The 18,567-nt window shown below is 41.6% G+C and overlaps 1 protein-coding gene across 9 annotated transcripts in view; it reads left to right on the forward strand.

Moving 5' to 3' along the window:
* Window positions 1-18,567, forward strand: part of Mi-2 (chromodomain-helicase-DNA-binding protein Mi-2 homolog) — an 87,485-nt gene that overhangs the window by 35,000 nt on the left and 33,918 nt on the right. For all 9 annotated transcript variants that reach the window (XR_013899730.1, XR_013899731.1, XM_080283137.1 and 6 more), the window contains exons 22-26: window positions 5,235-5,326; window positions 5,928-6,114; window positions 6,347-6,452; window positions 9,354-9,541; window positions 18,326-18,556. Coding sequence is in view for 7 of the 9 variants with exons in the window: in XM_080283137.1 (XP_080139263.1) it covers window positions 5,235-5,326; window positions 5,928-6,114; window positions 6,347-6,452; window positions 9,354-9,541; window positions 18,326-18,556 (804 nt within the window). In the remaining 2 variants the exon portion in view is untranslated. The remainder of the gene's footprint in view (window positions 1-5,234; window positions 5,327-5,927; window positions 6,115-6,346; window positions 6,453-9,353; window positions 9,542-18,325; window positions 18,557-18,567) is intronic.

The following is an 18,567-nucleotide window of genomic DNA, read 5'->3' on the forward strand; positions in this document are numbered from 1 at the left end:
GTCAGCCATCATAACTCATGAGTGTCTGGCTTTGAGAGCGGGACTTTTTAAAAGTTTGGAAACTTTGTTGTGCTACCTTACGATCATCCTCTTGTTCTCGTGTTGTGCTATGGCCTCTTCTAATGGAAAGCCTATTGTTGTTGTGAAAAAACATACCCATAAGGTGCTGACTATCATCAAGAATTATTGAAAAAATTGGAGGTGAGTGTTCGAAAGAAGGAGATATTGGAAGATTTCAGTGTGAGCTTTTCCACTATATGCGACCTTAAGAAATAGAAGGCTGATTTGACTAAGTTTGTGTCACAAGGAACAACCAGTGAACGAAGAGTCATGAAGAAACCAAAGTTTGAGGAGCTACTATATCTGGTATTGTACAAATGGTTTGTTGGCATGTGGTCTGAGGGCAAGCCTGTATTGGGACCAATTATCTATTATACTGTAGCACAAGCCGTGCGTATTTTGGGCAGCCGAAAGTACACATTCAAATCGCACCAAAATTGGCACAAAAATCGCAAAAAAATTTGCTGATGTGAAAGACTTAGTCCCATCACAATTGAAAAATTTTTACTATATTTAATGAGCGATCACATTTTGACCAAAAAACGCCTCTCCCGGTGCCCGGCATAGGATCTCTGTAGAATTTTTTGCCCATAGCTATAACTATATTATAGCTTCGCAAGAGCCCTCCGCAGGAGCAAGTGCGAGGGGTCCAAAGGGCTCACGAGCACTTGTCATAGAGAAAGCAAAAATGTTTTATGCAGAACTGAACATAACAGAACAATGTGCTTTCTCTGGTGGCTGGTTAAGAAATTTCAAGCAACGTCATGGCATTAGGCAGCTGGATGTTAGTGACAGATCTGTCAGCTGATGCCAACGCTGCAGAACGTTACAGCCAAACGTTCTCGGATCTCATTCGGGAACGTGATCTGCTGCCTTGGCAAATATACAGTGCCAATGAAACATGCCTATTTTTTAAGAATGTACCAGAAAAAACCTTGGCAGGGGCTGGTGAAAAAGCAGCCATGGAGTTCAAATGGAACAAGGACCACATAACGGCGTTAGTGTGTGCAAATGCCATGGGAACCCACAAGCTGAAACTGTTCATTGTGGGTTCAAGAAACTGATGGCCTTGAAAACTGTGAAGAATTTGTCTGTATGGTATGATGCACAAGGTAATACTTGGCTGACTGCAACCCCCTTCTTGCACTGGTTCCACCACTACTTTGTCCTGTCAGTGAAGATGAATTTGGAGAAGGAAGGTCTTCCTGCTGACTCAAAAGTTGTCTTCCTGCCCGATAACTGTCAAGCACATCCTCTTGCAAGTGAATTGGTCAACAGGAATGTTTTTGAAGTGTACCTACCACCAACTGTTCTGTCTCTCATACAGCCTATGGACCAGGGAGCGATGCAGAAGTTTAAGTCTTTGCACTGTACATCATTTATGCGACAAGTATTGAATTCCTCTGCTTCTGTTCCCGACTCCCAGAAGGGGTTCAGTATCAAGGATGCAGTCTACATGCCTTCCCTTGCATGGGGAGATGTTAACCCCTACCATCCCAGGCATTTTTGCAATTTTATACCCACCCAATCCCGGATCAAAAACGGAAAAATTTTCATTGCATAAAACAATCCAAAAGGACATATAAATCAAGCAAAAAAAAAAAAAAAGTACTCCTTATAGGAGAAATAAGAGCAGGATGGCCGTCTGTCATGTTTTTAGCCCAGTTTCCCAAACTGTGAGCGATGTTTTCCCACCCAACTGGGCGGGATGCGTGAGAACGGGGGAGGAGAATGGGGGATTCCCTGTTCTCAATATCCTTCTCCACTGGCTCATATTCCTCCCCAGAAGTCATCCAGGTCTTCCTCTTCTGAAGAATCACTAAATGAAGGGACAAAAGGGTCCATGTGACAGTTTCAACAGCCTCCTCTAGCCCAATGAGGCGGGAAAATGGCATGGTTTTCGCGACATTCTGACGCTATGACGGACAGTGGCAAACTGATGTTACCCGGCCATGCAGAACCAAACTCCGTACTACAGCTGCTTGGACACAGTATTGCCAATACATTAAGCTACTCTTTAGCAAAAATTTATCGAGATTGAAGCAGTTTGAGATGTGCTACAGTGCTCGAATTTTCCTGTCGGCACCATCACATCGCTGGGATTAATCAAGACTTTTGTACTGTCGGTACCATGCCGACGGCAGGATTGTACGGTTTAAGAAGGCCACAATGCAAAGGTGTTTGAGGAAATTGTGGCTTGGTTCTGTGTTCCAAATGGATGAGGAAGAAAAGGAGTTTGCTGGCTTTGGTGACAAGCATACCGATGATTACCATTCCATCAGAAAAATAGTTCAGGGTTTCCCACCATCCAGTGTCTTGAGCACCCAGTTGGAGGATGGAATTGCTGAGTGGGTGGAGGGTGACGACAATGCACCAGTGGTGGAGGAGCAGACGGATGACCAGATAATCTTGAGTGTGATGAATCCCAAGGCACTGAAGGCTAGAGACCATCACAGCAGTGATGATGAGGAGGAAGAGCCAGGGAATGTCTCCTGGAAGATGGCAGCAGAGGGCTGTGAGACATTCCTGAGGTTCATTGAGAGGTCTTCTCTACACCATCACCAGAGTTATGTGGTTTCACCTGCCATACTGGGAGTTCCAAAAAAAAAAAGGGGGGGGGGGCAGCATCACTCAAGTAGGCAGCACTGTATGACCTCTTCAGAAAAGCTGCCAAAAGAGCCTCATCATCAACTGCTTTATCACCACTGCCAGCAACACCCTCTGAAGCTTCTGCTACATCTCCACCCCTGATCAACCCAATGGAGGTTGTTGACCTTGAGGGAGTGGAGGTCACTGAACCTGAGCCCTTCAAGGACCCCTTGCTGGTTGAGGACTTTTACTGTAAAGAGCTTAGTTGAAAGAGTAGTTTCGTTAATTCAGTAAAGTATTGGAACAGAAAATGGCTACTCTGTTTTAATTTTGCCTTGACCAAAATAATTCAGGATTGTGGAGTATGTGTAATCTTAATCACAGAAGAAGTTGTATCAGATTGCCTACAAGTTGCAATAATGATCTCCCTAATGTAGGCATCGACACATTTACAATTTTTAAATATGACATTAATGAGGTGATTGACAAAATTTTATCTGTATAAATGAATATGCTGTTATTTATACAAAAAGGTATGATCAAAGACAGTGATATTTGCATGTTGTACCTGTTAGTCGAGCAAAATTATCTTTCATAAAAAGAAATAATGTATATCAGCAGTGGCATCACCAGGGGTCAGTTTTTTGGGGGGCTGTAGCCCTGGTGTAGGTAGAAGGGGGGGGGCGAGCAAAGCAAGTCTATGCAGCTGGGGGGTACAGGGGGGCGCTGTAAGCCCCCCCGGAAATTTTTTCGGAAATTGAGCAGTATTAGAGGCATTCTGACAGTCGAGTGTCGACTGAACCAACTAAGTACTGCTGACTTTTTGTATAGAGTATAGGCTAGATCTCATATCTGTAAAAACAAAAATGAACAGGTAAAGTGAGGTGGCTAGCAATATACCGGAACGTAGTAACGTCTATACAGCCACTGAAACCAATACATTCAGATAAAACCGAAAACAACACAGGATTTAGCCACAGTTCACAGAAACTTCTCAGTGTAAACAAACATTCCGAGTTCCGATACTCTGAACATTCGAATTTGTGAAAAATTGCATAGGTCAGATATTTTAGACTGCATAATCCAAATTTAAAGCTCCATGATTAATATATTCCATATTATATATTGTTAATATATAATAAGTCTGATAAATGTAATACAATCTTGCATTCTTTGTGCAATAAATATATTTCAAAGAAAACCAAGCTTGGAAAAAGTATATGGGAAACTAGTATATTATAACTATTATGATTTGAGTCATAGGTTTACGTAAATTGTGAATAACTAATCAGATTATATAGCTATAAATAATATTGTATTAAACTAATATGGATGCACGAATAAAAGTGGATTGGTGGTAGGGGGTTGGGGGAAAGCTAGGTGGGTCAATGCTGAGCTGCAAGCATACTATGTAAGCTGGTGATTTTTTATTATTATTATTTTGGGGGGCTGCAATTTTGGGGGGGCTAAGCCCCCCCTAGCCACCCCCTGGTGACACCACTGTATATCAGTACATTTATGTCACGTCTGTGGATCTTAGCCTAACCAGTAAGTTTTGGTTATGGTTTAAAAACATGGACAAGAACATATTTGTTAGAGGTTTAGGAGCCTTGTCACAGTTATGGCTTGGCATAAAGGCACTCTAGCACATAGCAAGTTTTATCTATTTTGGTATATACCTGTATGTAATAGGAAAAGATAAAAAATTTATAGGAGGCTAGAGATACTAGAAGTGATAATGTTAGAAAAGTAGCAGGAGTAGAAGGTGCAACAACAGATATGCTAAATTTGGGGTGGATTTCTTATTAGAATCAATTATAGTATGCCAAGTATGATAGGAGACAGTTTTACTACAACTTGTTATTCTTTCCAGGTGATTCCAAAACTTTTCCTTATCTTCCATGCTTCTCATCTCATATTACGTATGCAGTAATCAGATCCACTTTCTCCATCACAAACCCATACCTGACATGAATGCACCTTGAGTTGATATGCTGGTAATCATTATTTCATCTACACCTCTGACTGTTTTTCAGCAGACTAACTCTCTCTTCACTCCAACATTCAGTGCTCATTGCAGACCTATACCCATTCGTCGACTTCATCCCCACCTCATCTTCGTGTAAAAAATGTCATCATGTACTGTCCTTATATGCCCTCATTTCATTACCTTCACCGTTTTACATAAGTCATTCAGACCATTGTAATGCCATGCACCCAGTGAGTCTGCCTAGTTGTACTGGCCCTGTGCAGACACAGGACCTATGTCTGAGACCTCCCAAATACTACATTTTTTAGGTACTTTCTTTAAGGATAAGGAAATTCTTAGTTCACACTACTCCCCCAATCATCTTGGCATATGGGAAATATGTGGGTTGAGTTCTCTTCCCTCAGCACCAGGGATACCAGCTGAAAAATAGTGTATACAGATCTATTATGTGTGAGAATCTGTTTGGGCATTATTTACAGCTGATGTCTTGCCTGAGCTTTAATGGCTAGGTGGCGAGTTACTAGACTGGGACTTACACTTTCCTCATACCCTCATTTTAAAGAAACTTTAGTCATCAAATTTTCTGTGATTGCAGGTTCTTGGATTCAATGCACGACAGAGAAAGTCATTCCTGAATGCTGTGATGCGGTATGGTATGCCACCACAAGAAGCCTTTAATTCTCAGTGGTGAGTAGTGTATCCACATAGTATGGTTGTTGTGGTTTGAGGCTCATTTGAACGTGAACCAGGTGGACTTCAGGTTGAAGATTCCCTTTGCAATCCACCATCTTCCTTTAGGAGGATGGGGAAGGAGATGAGGGATGGTTGTAAAACTGGTTAGTGGAGCCTTTTGGTGATGTCAGTGATATTATGTGAAAGCATTTCTCTACAGCATGTATAGTATGGTACCTCAGAGTTAAAAAAATGCATACATAATAGTACATTACTGTACTTTTTATCTTTCCTGTAGTAACAGTTTTTATTGTAAGCATTTGTATTAAATATCTGCTTTTTTTTTTTTATACAAAGGCTGCCAGAGATCAAGCAGCATGGAGAGTTGCCAGTAGGTGACCAAGACTGACACATGCAAGCATATTGGAGCCTTCATAAACGATGTGATACGATATGAAACTGTCAGAACAGTTATTTTTCAGTCACATTAACTTAGTTCTTTGTGCAAGTTTATAAGTTTGTAATTTACATAAGTGATCTGCTGGGATAAAAGCTTTATTTTATTACTATTATTATTACTACTGTATTTTTTAATAACATCGTGCCGTCTCCACAGGTTGGTGCGTGATTTGCGAGGAAAGAGTGAAAAATGTTTCCGGGCATACACGTCACTCTTCATGCGACATTTGTGTGAGCCGGGCAATGACAATGCAGAGACATTTGCTGATGGAGTGCCTAGGGAGGGACTTAGCCGGCAACATGTCCTCACCAGGATCGGGGTCATGTCACTCATCAGGAAAAAGGTTAGACCTTTTGACATGAAGTAATTCAAGTTCTGCATGTCGCTTGGAGAGGAAAAAGATTGGAACTTTAAACAAGAAGTGTTTAGAGTTCTAGCTATCTGCAGTAAATAGAATTTGCAAATCATACAAAATTGGTGTTTAATCATGCATTTAAGTACAATGCAAGCATTGCAGTTTCCGTAGCTCACTTGCCAGTTGCTCCAGATCACACTGCTATTATCTTACCTTGCAGGTGTCTGAATTTGAAGCAATCAATGGCCACTACTCAATGCCTGAGGCTTTGACCAAACCTGTGGAGCCAATCCTGTTAGACAAGAGCAATGGAACTTCTGCCTCAGGTTAGTCATTGAATAACATCAGTTGATGTAAAAGAGCGGAGGGAATGGTCCTCGCTTAGTCTGTAATTGTACAGGCAAAATGTTACTTTACGTGAAACAGCTTTGAAATTCTGGTTCATGGTGGAGAGGTTTGATGCTCAAAAAACTAATTTCTGGCCACAGAGTAGCTTGAAATAAATAAGAAGCACTTTTAGAAGAAAATATGTTAATTCATAAGCAACTTAGGTGGTGGCTCGATCGGTAGAGAGGTAGCCTGTAGTCCTAACGGACCTGGGTTAAAATCCCGCTGAGGCAGGGAACAGTTTAAGGATTTGAATTTCATAAAAATCAGACTTTACTGATCTACCAGAAGACCCGCCGACATGTCGTAAAAATACCCCCACTAATACCAATACACCAGTCCTGTATAAGACAGCCCTAGCATGTATTCAATATGGACGGTGGGTGTTAGCACCGAAGCGGTGACATGTAGAGGTGTGCGGTACGTAGGACTACTGAGGCTTGAGAGCAGGCTGTGAAGCCTATGCCCAGAGTAAAAAAAAAAAAAAAAAAAAAAAAAAACTTGCCATGCTATATTGATACTGCTATTGTTTGAGGAGGTAGGATTGCATTTAGTGATGTGTAGCGTATGTAATGTTGATTACATAATTATAAGATAGGAGGAATATTTTTTTTGTATTTAGTGTAGCAAAGCTTTTGATGAGTTTGAAAGAGTGGTACTTTAACTACAAGTTTTTTTTTATTTTATTTTTTATTTTTTTAATCAATCGGGTTACCATTAGATGATTTGTTCAAATTGAGTGAAATTATTAGCAGCAGTAGGGTTAGAGAACCCCAACCCCTTAAGTTTTAAAGCTGAATTAAAACATCAGAGAGCAGTGATAACAATGATATACTTGGAGTGAAGAGGTTAAATTATAAATCAGCAGGACCTCCAGTAGTGAAGTCATAAAGGTTTTATATAACCCCTGCATTTAAAAAAAAAAAAAAAAAAAAAGAGCCTTTCGTTTTCGTTTTTAAAGGCTCCAACATGCTTGCATGTGTTGGCCTTGGTCACCTAATGGCGGCTCTCCACGCTGCACGATCCATTGCAGCCTCCCTGTTCAGTCCCTTAACCCTGAGGTCACACTTAATGACCACGTCCCATGTCTTTCTCGGTCTACCCCTCATAACCCCACCCCCAATATTAACACTTCTCACCTTCCTCACCCAGTTATCATCCCCCATCCTCTCCACATGTCCAAACCATCTCAATCTACCTCTCCTCATCACAACACCAATACACTCGAGTCCCATCCTACCTCTCAACTCTTCCATCGTAAACCCAGCCCCTCCAGGCCTTGGACGCAGGGACACACTGCACATCCACCTAATCATTGTCATTTCTGTACGTCTGAGCCGGCGAATATCTTCCTCCTTCACTGCCCAGGTCTCACTACCATACAGCATTACACTCCTAACACATGCTACATACAAAGACCCCTTAGCACGTAGGGAGAGTCCTCTCAATGTCAGGAGAGGCAAGAGCTCCCTGAACTTCTTCCAACCACTTCTCACCCTAGCCACAGAGCTAGCTCCAGCCCCACCTCCAGCACACATGTCTCCCAAATAACAAAACTCTTCCACACACTCAAGAGATTCACCAGCAAGTTCAGTCCTTTAGCTGAATAAAATAATAATCTGGTAGTAGTGAGAATGAAATACAGTGGAATCTCCTAAATTGCTGTCTTATCAGAATGGGCTCATGCCATGATTTGAGACTTATGATATAGAAATAACTAATCTTTTTATGGGAGAAATTGCTTTATGATTCTATTGTTTACGAAAAGCTGCCCCCCTTACCCCCAAACCGACATCAAACTGGTTACCAGCAAATTCAAACAACCTGGAAAAGAAACAAGCAGTGTATTTAATGGAAATGAACAATATTTTAAGATTTTTACCTGATTCTGATTGATGACATTGCTTGAATGGACAGGGGAGGGGGGAGGGGCTCCTCCTTATCACATGATCGGCCATAGTAAATATTCTCAAGATAATTTCAACCATAATGAAGTCCTGTACAAGCTATATCCTGTAATGAGGTCCCTGGTGGAATGGCCCTTCCCACACCGATTCCCCCTTAAGAAATTCCCCGCTCACAGTCCACTCCACCTTACCCCCATCCTCCCATGGAAAGAGAGAGTGCACACACACACACACACACACACACACACACACACACACACACACACACACAGACTGTGTTTATGTAAACAGCATGACATGTTAAAAAAAAACGCATCAGGAAACCTTTGCTTTTGAGGTTGCAGTCGCGCATTACTCATAATTTCCACGAATTACTGAGCCTGCAAACAGTTGCATGATGTTTCCACGTATTATGAATTCACTGTTTAGAAATGTGCGATTTAGGAGATTCCACTCTAGTCAGCTTCAAGGGGTTAAATTAGGAATAAAGGCTGGATAAATCATCTGGTAGCAGTGAGATTATAAGAATGATGTGCAGTACTTAGGTTTCACTGCAGTGGCTGAGTGGTCAGTGTCGCTGACTGAGAAGCTGCCAACCTGTTAGCACCAGGGTTCGAATCATGGTGTGGACAGCTGGCATCACTCAGCTCGGGTGTCTATCCACTCTGTGGGTTGGTAGGTAAAATGAGTGCCTAAGGTAATACCTAGGGGAGGTAAGTGTGGTAACCTGGATGATGCAGTGGTCTTTTATCCAAGGATATTGGGTGAAGAACCTGCCACAGGCTCAAAGGTCTAAGTTACAGAGATGAGAACGGCAGCTAAGCATCTCGTGGCGTCTGTCCCTACCTTTACGTTTTTTTGCTCATGTTGAAAGGTTTATGTTACTAATCTCTTCCATCATAATCATCATCATAACCATTTTCTCACCTGCAGGAACTCCAGCCACCAGTGTGACACCATCTCCAGCACCCTCAGTCAAGGGTGAAGTGGAAGAAAAGGAAGAAGATAAGAAGGAGGGAGATAAAGAAAAAAGTGAGGAGAAGCCAGAGGAGAAAGAGGGTGAGAAGCAGGAGGAAGAGAAGGAAGCGAAAAAAGAAGAGGAAACTGCAGAAACAGAAGAGGTATATCATGTTTATAGTATTTATTTTCAGTTTCATATAAAGTTTAGTAACACAGTTGTACCATAACTCACACTGTCCTCTTACGTCAGTCTGGGAATTAACTATTTTCCCAGCTTCTTTAAAGGGTTATTTAAATTCAAAGTTCTGTAATCAGAGTCTGAAGTGAACTTATGCATATCTCAGATGGTTTAACTTCTTCACCATATGTTCATCAGCCCTTCTTAAGAAGATTTTTAAATTGCAAATTGTACAAGTAGAACTTTTATTTAATCTCTAGTTTGTGTCATGCATGTCAGAAGGAATATCTGAGGTGTGAAATTGCTGCTTTCGGGTGGCTGCCCTTTTCTCTCTTCATTCCTTCCTTCTTCTTATGTCTTTCTTTCCTTCCTTCCTCTTATGTCTTTCTTTCCTTTTCCTCTTCCTTCTGTCTACAGGTGACTCTACACTGAGTGACAAGCCAAATGGTTTCCTGTACACCAGGAAACCATTTATTACACCAGGTGGTACCCACATTAGCAAACTGTGGTGCCTGGTGGTTTATTGGGTAATTAACTTGTAACACACAGGGGGGGGGAGATACCCCTCTATGCCGATTGATTTTAGATTATTTTTTCTTTCTTTTTCTCTGGCTAAGTGGGCGTAAAACATCAATATAAGATCCCTGGCATCAATAAAAGTAATCACCAAAGCCAGAAAGTTGGTTAAATTGAGTTGGGTCGTTGTCACATAACCTCTGAAATCTTTGGGATTACTGAGAGAGCAGAGCAGCAGTGAGCCTGTGAAGATTGTCAGCTGCCTCTCGTACCTCTAAATCAGCGTTGTAAGCATAACAGAGAAATTTCTGAAGTTAGCAAGATATGTTATTACTTTCCATTCTACTTCAGTTTCCTGCAATGACTTCTCAGTGCTGCAAGACGTATATCTGCTTTGCTGGCATTTTAGAGAGGGACGTATGTCTACTTTCCAAGTGTGGCACGGGTTAAGGCTCTCCAGTTGGATTGAGCCAGTGCAGGTTTATATCCAAGAGTTGGTTGGGGTTTATTGCTCATGTAATGCCACTCAGGGCTGAGTGAGGCTGGTCACTCTCATCTTAAATGTCAGGACCATCTTGCCTAGCCCCAGGCTCCTACGCTTTTCATGGGACAACACAGGATTAGATGATGGTGGTGATTTTTTTTTTTTTTTTTTTTTTTTTTTTTTTGAGGAAGAAGGAACCAAAGGCCATGAGCCCACAGTAACAGTTTCCTCCTAGAGAAAAACAAAATACAATAGAGAGCCAAATTCACGATCCGATCATTTCGAGATGCCTGGACACACTGCGTTTGAAAGTCTGGAGATCATAGGCAGCAGGAAATACAGACAGAGGGAGACAGTTCCAGAGTTGACCTGTTACATAAATGAAAGACTGGGAGTAACGGTTAACTCTTGCATTAGAGAGTTGGACAAAAGGGATGAGAGTTTGCTGCTAGCCAGGTGCTACGTGCCCGTCGTAGAGGTGGAGGAATGCATGCAGACATTTCAGAGGAGCAGTGACCATTAAAGTAGCAATAGAAAAGAGATAAAGATGCAACAGTGCTGCAAAGAGACAGAGGTTGAAGGGAGTCAGTAAGAGGAGGAGAGTTAATGAGACGAAAAGCTTTTGACTCCACCCCATTGAGAAGAGCTGTATGTGGAGAGCCTCCCCACACATGAGAGTTGTACTCCACACAGGGGCAGATAAAACCCCTGTACAGAGTCAACAATTGTGCAGGGGCAAAGAAGGAACGGAGTCGGCTTAGCACACCCAGTCTCTTGGAAACAGATTTTACAAGAGATGTAATATGATCTTTCCAAGATAAGTCCCGAGTAAATGAAACCCCAAGCATGTTCAAGGATGATGCAGATTAAGCTGAATATTATTAAATATTAGTGGGTATACCTGTGGAAGATTTTGTCGGGTTGATAGGTTTAAGAACAGAGTCTTAGATGTATGAGAGATTTGAGAAGTTTCATAAAAATAAAGTAGATCAATAAAAATTCAGTACACAAGTAATTTAGTATATCATTCTTTCTACTCACAAATAAAACAAGAATACTAAAGAAATCCCCATTCACACTGAGTGATGAGATGATGATGCCTGATTTTGGCCATTTTGTATCATATTGTTTATAAAGGCTCCAATATGCATCCGCTATAATCGCCTAGTGGTGGCTCTCCACACTGCTCGATCTCTGGCGGCTCCTTCTTCAGTACCTTATCCTTAAGGTCACACTGTATGACCTTGCCAAAGGTCTTCCTCCCCCCCCCCCCTCCACAGCTCAACCCTCAACAGCAAACGTCTCACCCCTCGCACCCATTTTTTTTTTTTTTTTTTTTTTTTTTTTTTTTTTTTTATTATGTGTCCGACTCTGGGCATAGGCTTCACAGCCTGCACTCAAGGCCCAGTAGTCCTCCTACATACCATACACCTCTCTACATGTCACCACTTCGGCGCTAACACCCACCGTCCATACTGAATACATGCTAGGGCTGTCTCATACAGGACTGGTGTATTGGTATTAGCGGGGGTACTTTTTATGACATGTCGGCGGGTCATCTGGTAGATCAGGAAAGTCTGCTTTTTCATGAAATTCAAATCCTTAAACTGTTCCCTGCCCCAGCCAGGATTCGAACCTGGGTCCAACAGGACTGCAGGCCGCCTCTCTACCGATTCAGCCACCGCCTCCCCATCATCCATCCTCTCAAAATGCCAAGATTATCATAATCTACCCCTCTTCAAAACACCAGTGACCTAAGTTGTACATCTAACCCTATCCACTCATACGCTGATGACTCCACCCTTCACCTTTCCGTTCGCTTCCCGCAGTGTCCATATTAGTTGCTGCAACACACAAAGGATGAGGCTGTGGCACACTTAATGTCTGACTTGCCTCATATATGTGATTGAGGTAAATATAACCTTGTTTTTAATGCATCGAAAACTCAGTTCTTTCATCTGTCAACCCAACAAAATCATCCACAGGAGTACCCTCTAATTTTTAACAATATCTAGGTCAATCCTGCATCATCTTTAAACATACTTAGGGTTTCATTCTCTTGAGATTTATCTTGGAAAGATCATATTACCTCCCTTGTAAAATCTCCTTCCAAGAGATTAGGTGTGCTAAGCCAACTCCGTACCTTCTTTACCCCTGCACAGTTGTTGACTTTATACAGGGGTTTTATTCACCCCTGTGTAGAGTACAACTCTTATCTGTGGGGAGGCTCCCCACACACAGCTCTTCTCAATAGGGTGGAGTCAAAGGCTTTTCATCTTATTAAATCTCCTTCTCGTACCGGCTGCCTACAACCTGTCTCTTTGCTGCACTGTTACATCTTTATCTCTTTTCTCTTGTTACTTCAATGGTCACCGCTCCTCATAACTGTGTGCCTGCATCCCCCCAACACTCTAATACAAGTTAACTGCTACTCCCAGTCCTTCATTTATGCAACAGGTCAACCCTGGAACTGTCTCCCTCCATCTGTTTTTCCTACTACCCATGATCTCCAGTCTTTCAAACACAGTGTGTCCAGGCATCTCGAATGGATCTTGAATTTTGCTCTCTGTTATCTTGTTACTGTTTTTTCTTGGAGAGAAGAATTTGCAGGCCCCTGGCCTTTGGTTCCTTTTTCCTTGCATTAAAGGAAAAAAATATATACAAAATGGTTCGTGGACAGATTGGAGAAAGTACCACTGATGTGGGACTTAGTGTGCACAGTATTAATGTTTCACCTCATGGCTTCCTCAGACTATTATTGCTGAATATACATCATATTTCCTGTATATATAATATATATATATATATATATATATATATATATATATATATACAGTACAAGTCCCATTATTCGGCATCTATGGGACCAGGATGATGCCGAGAAATTAGATTTGCCGAATAATCAAAAACCTACCCACTCAGTACTTTAAATATATTGGTGAACACTCATCACCACTTATGGTATGGTATTACAATTGTGTTTGGAGAGTACTGTATACTGTACAATACTGCAATCAATACAGTACTATACCTGAATCTGAAATATATATATATATATATATATATATATATATATATATATATATATAAATTAGTGAACATATACAAGGGTAATGACACAGTAGGCCTACAAGTCAGATAACACTTCCTGGATGGCCGAAATGATACGGAATATTACCTACCAGCTCAGTACATCACTTGTATTGGTGAACTCATCACTACTGTACTTATATTATTACAAATATGTTTGGAGTGAGGACTGTATACAGTACTTTTTCTAAACAAAATAAAATAGTCGGAAAATTGCATAAAATAAAGGGGTCTGAATTGGTAAGGTCTTTCTGATGAAAGTTATAACTTACATTTAGCACTCTCTTTTGTTCGTTTTTTTGTTTACATGTGAAAGGAGAGTACTGATGGAAACAGTAATGTATTCCATGAACCCCTTAATAACCTCCGACATTGAACAACCCTTTACAGTACCGATGTCGAGTGAGTGAGCTATGGAAAAACTGTGAACAATTATGGGAATGGAACGAAGGTCACTGGTATGTTTATATGACTCTAAGCTACGATTCCAAGCAGTCAGGGGGTCAGTTAATCTCAGATGTTTTCGCCCATTTGGTAAATGTACCGTAACTTTATCAATTCTCCAGTCAATCATAGCGAATCATAGCATGGGTTTAGGAAGCTAAATAACACATTTCTAGGTGCGCCAGACGATTATCTTCACATCTTATAAGAAAATGGAAGAAATTAAATCCCTCTCTGAGTATGTAAAGTTCTTCCATTCTTCTGAAATCAATTTATTTTTCTTAAAGATGGGAAGATAATCGTCTGGCTCACCTAGCAATGTGTTATTTAGCTTCCTAAACCTATGCTATGATTCGCTATGAGTCACTGAAAGATTGATAAAGTTACGGTGTATTTACCAAATGGGCGAAAACATCTGAGATTAACCGACCGCCTAACTGCTTGGAATCGTAGCGTAGTCATGTAAACATACCAGTGACCTTTGTTCCCTCCCCATAATTGTTCAGTTTTCTTTATAGCTCACACTAACTTAACATCACTGACATCGGTACTGTAAAAGGTTGTTCAGTGCCGGAGGTTATTAAGGGGTTAATAGGATATATTACTGTTTGCATCAATGCTCTCTCTTTCACGTTAAGCACAAAAACAAACAAAAGAATGAGCACTAAATGTACGTTTAACTTTCATCAGAGAGACCTTAGCAATTCATATTCCTCCAGTTTATTTTTAAGTATTTTTCTGACTATAGGTTAGGTTAGGTATGGTTAAAATATTAGGTACAGTTAAACTCGGTTAGGTTAGGTTTAGTTAAACAGGACAGTCTCTTCCACCATTATGCTGAGGAATAAAAATACTAGAGCTGTCATAGCTGTACAGCTAAAAACAACAGGGAAACTGATTTAACAAGCGACATTTATTTATGGGTAATGCATTACAGTGTCAGTGGTTCATGGGCTACTCAATTACTGGTAAGTGTCATTTTCAGGAAGGCATCAAGAAAAAGAATTTCAAGAATTAGCGTGGGGGCTTGGAACGTAACCCTTGCTAATTTGGTGGGGGTGGTTACTGTAGTGTATGATACTGTGCAATATTGTAATCAATACAGTACTATATCTGAATCTGAATAAAAATATAGAAATTAGTGAACATACAGAAGTGTAATGAAACATTAGGCCTACAAGCCACAGATAACACTTCCTAGACTGCCGAGATGATTCCGGAGATCTGCCGAACAATCAATGATTTTCGTAAATGGGACTATTTCTCAAAACTGCCGAAATGTCGGATCTACCGAACAATCAGCTGTCGAATAATAGGACTTTTACTGTATATATATATATATATATATTCATGTGTTGCTACTCAGGGATGAGTGAGGCTGGTCACTGTCATCTTAAATGTCGGGACCAACTGCCTAGCCCCGGGCTCCTACGCTCCTCATGGGGCAATGTAGGATTGGATGATGGATGGATGGAGAGAGAGATATGTATATATATATATATATATATATATATATATATATAAAACAAAGCAGTGGGGGTGTGAGGGGGGGCAGAGGTACTGGTAGGGCGGTGGAGACAGGTGTCTGCGGTGGGCTGGTCTAGGTTTGGACGTTGTAAAGACAGAGGGATGGGGGATGGGTGGGGTAGTAAGTCCAGTGGGATAGGGAAGATATGGTTGGGTAGGAAAGTGAGATCGCAGGGGACAGGGGATTACAGATCAAGGCACAAGGACAAAAATGGCACAAGGGATGGATGAGGTGGTAAGTCCTTTGGGAGAGTGCAAGTGGTGTAAGGAAGGCAAGGACACAGGGGAAAGGGATTACAGATCATGGCACAATGATGAAAAGAAACAAGGGACAGGTGAAGTGGGAAGTCCTTTGGGAGAGGGAAGGAATGGTTCAGGTGAGGAAATTGAGGTCATGGGAAAAAAAAAGAGGAATGCAGATCACAGCGCGTGTGTGTGTGTTTATGTCTGTGTGAGTGTGCACATTTATATCTCTGTCTTTACAGTGTCCAAACCTAGCACCTCCCACCTTAGACACCTGTCTTCACCCTTCTACCAGTAACTCCCCCCTCCCTCACACCCCCATTACCTTCTCCTGTATATACAAGAAATATGAATCATATTCAGCAATTGTATTCTGGGGTGGAGAGGTATATGAGAGAGGGGGGTGTGATTTGGGAGCAGGGCAGTGAAATGGCGGGGGACAGGGCGACTTGGAGGCGATTTGTTTGTGGCCACCCCAAACGGGATTGAGGCGTCTGGCAATAGATAGATAGATAGATAGTATTCTGAGGAAGCCTTGAGGTGAAATGTCAATACACACTGAGTCCCACGTCAGTGTTTCTTTCTCCACATACAAAGGTGATGTTATCAAGGGCTGTAGGCAGTACTGTCAAAGAAGAGGGAGAGTGGCCACATGTGTATTGCACAGGGCTGTAGGAAGTACATTCCATTTTGTGCAGTGTTTGTGATGAGTGGGTGCATAAGAGATGTAGTGATATTAAAGGCAGATTGTGAGATAATGCTGATATTGTGTGCAGTGTTTCGGGAAGAGCATGTGGGGATTCAGGCATGAAAGGACTGATCTTGCTGGTGAGTCTCTAGATTGTGTGGAAGAATTTTGTTATTTGGGAGACATGTTAAATACTGTAGGTGGGGCTTCAGCAAGCTCTGTTCCTACAGTTAGGAGTGGCTGGAAAAAGTTAAGGGAGCTGTTGCCTCTCCTGACATTCAGAGGGCTTTCCCTCTTTTCTAAAGGATCTTTGTATGTGACATGTGTTAGGAGTGTAATACTGTATGGTTGTGAGACCTGGGCAGTAAAGGAAGAGGATATTTGCAGACTCAAACATACAGAAATGACAGTGATTAAGAGGATGTGCAGTACGTCCCTGAGTGCGAGGCCTAGGTTTACGATGGAAGAAGTAAGAGGTAGGATGGGACTGGAGTGTCTTGTGCTGTGATGAGGAGGGATGGATTGAGGTGGTTTTGGCATGTGGAGAGGATGGGGGATGACAACTGGCAGAAAGTGAGAAGTGTTAACATCAGGAGTAGGGTTGTGAGAGGTAGACCGAAAAAGACCTGGGATGACGTCATTGAGCGTGAACTCAGGGAAAGGTACTGAATAGGGAGGCTGCCAGAGATCAAACATCATTGAGAGCCGCCATTAGGTGACCAAGGCCGATGCAGGCAAACATGTTAGAGCCTTTAAAAACGAAAACAACGATTCCTCTCAATTCTTCAGTCAGTCCTAGTCCCCCAGGTTTGCATTCAAGGACACACTATACATCTATCTAATCTTTGTCATTTCTGTATGTTTGGGCCAGTGAATGTCCTCTTCCTTTACTGCCCAAGTCTCACAACCGTACAACATTACACTTCTAACACATGCTGCATGCAAGAATCCCTTAGCATAAAGCGAGTGCCTTCTCAAGTGTTGGGAGAGGCAATATTTCCCAGAATTTTACCCAGACACTCCTTACCCGTCCCTGCCTCCAGCACACAACGTGTCCCACAAATAACAGAACTCCTCCACACACTTGAGAGACTCTGCAGCAGCATCAGTCCTTTCACACTTCTCAGTCTTCACATGCACCCACTGACACCAGACACACTAAATCAACATTATTGTTATATCCTACCTCTAATACCACTAAATGTCTTATGCACCCTCTTATCACAAACATTGCACAAGTTGGAGTTGCTTCACACACCCTTAAGGTAAATTGTACATTATCACATTCCCTCTGCTTTGACAGTACCACCACCAGCCCTGGATATCATCACTTTTCTACCCTCATTTCATCTCAAACTCCTGTGCCCCACTGTCTCTCCACTTACTAAATCTTTCCTCCATCTCCCTTTCATTCTCTGAATCAACACCAAGTCATTAGCCTACAACATCTCATATGGGAACTTCCAGTCTAGCGGGAAGTTGCCACTACCACTGTCATGCAAGCCAAAAGCTATATCAACCCTTTTATGGCCATTTGTCATCAGTAAACAATCACTTCATGCCATATGGAAACACAGAAACTTGGAAAAACAAGCCTAGATTTAAGCTACCAGAAATTATGTTTGAAAGGTATGTTTCAGCCCAGTATACTACTTTTTTAATCTTATGGTTTCTTGTTCCTATTTGTTCATCCTACCTATCTCATTTTTGGCGGGAAGTTGTTTTAGGATTATAATGATGCTTATGAAGACTGATCTGAATTTTCATCAATCAAGGAAAAGAAAACAGAGGAGAATGGAACAGCTGAACCCAAGAAAGAAGAAGAAGAAACTACTGAAGAGAAAGAGCCAGAAGAATCGGAAAAGACAGAGAAGACAGAGGAAGTGAAGGAGGAACCAGAGAAAATGGAGACCGAGGAGAAAGAGGAAGAAAAGAAAGAAGAGAAGGCTGAGAAAGCAGAAGAAGAAACCAAAGAAGCAACGGAAGAGAAATCTGACAGTGATAAGGTAAGCATATT

The sequence above is a fragment of the Coenobita brevimanus genome, chromosome 96, assembly GCF_032717465.1.
Source record: "Coenobita brevimanus isolate Jiangsu-jjx chromosome 96, ASM3271746v2, whole genome shotgun sequence".
In the NCBI taxonomy this organism is placed as follows: domain Eukaryota; kingdom Metazoa; phylum Arthropoda; class Malacostraca; order Decapoda; family Coenobitidae; genus Coenobita; species Coenobita brevimanus.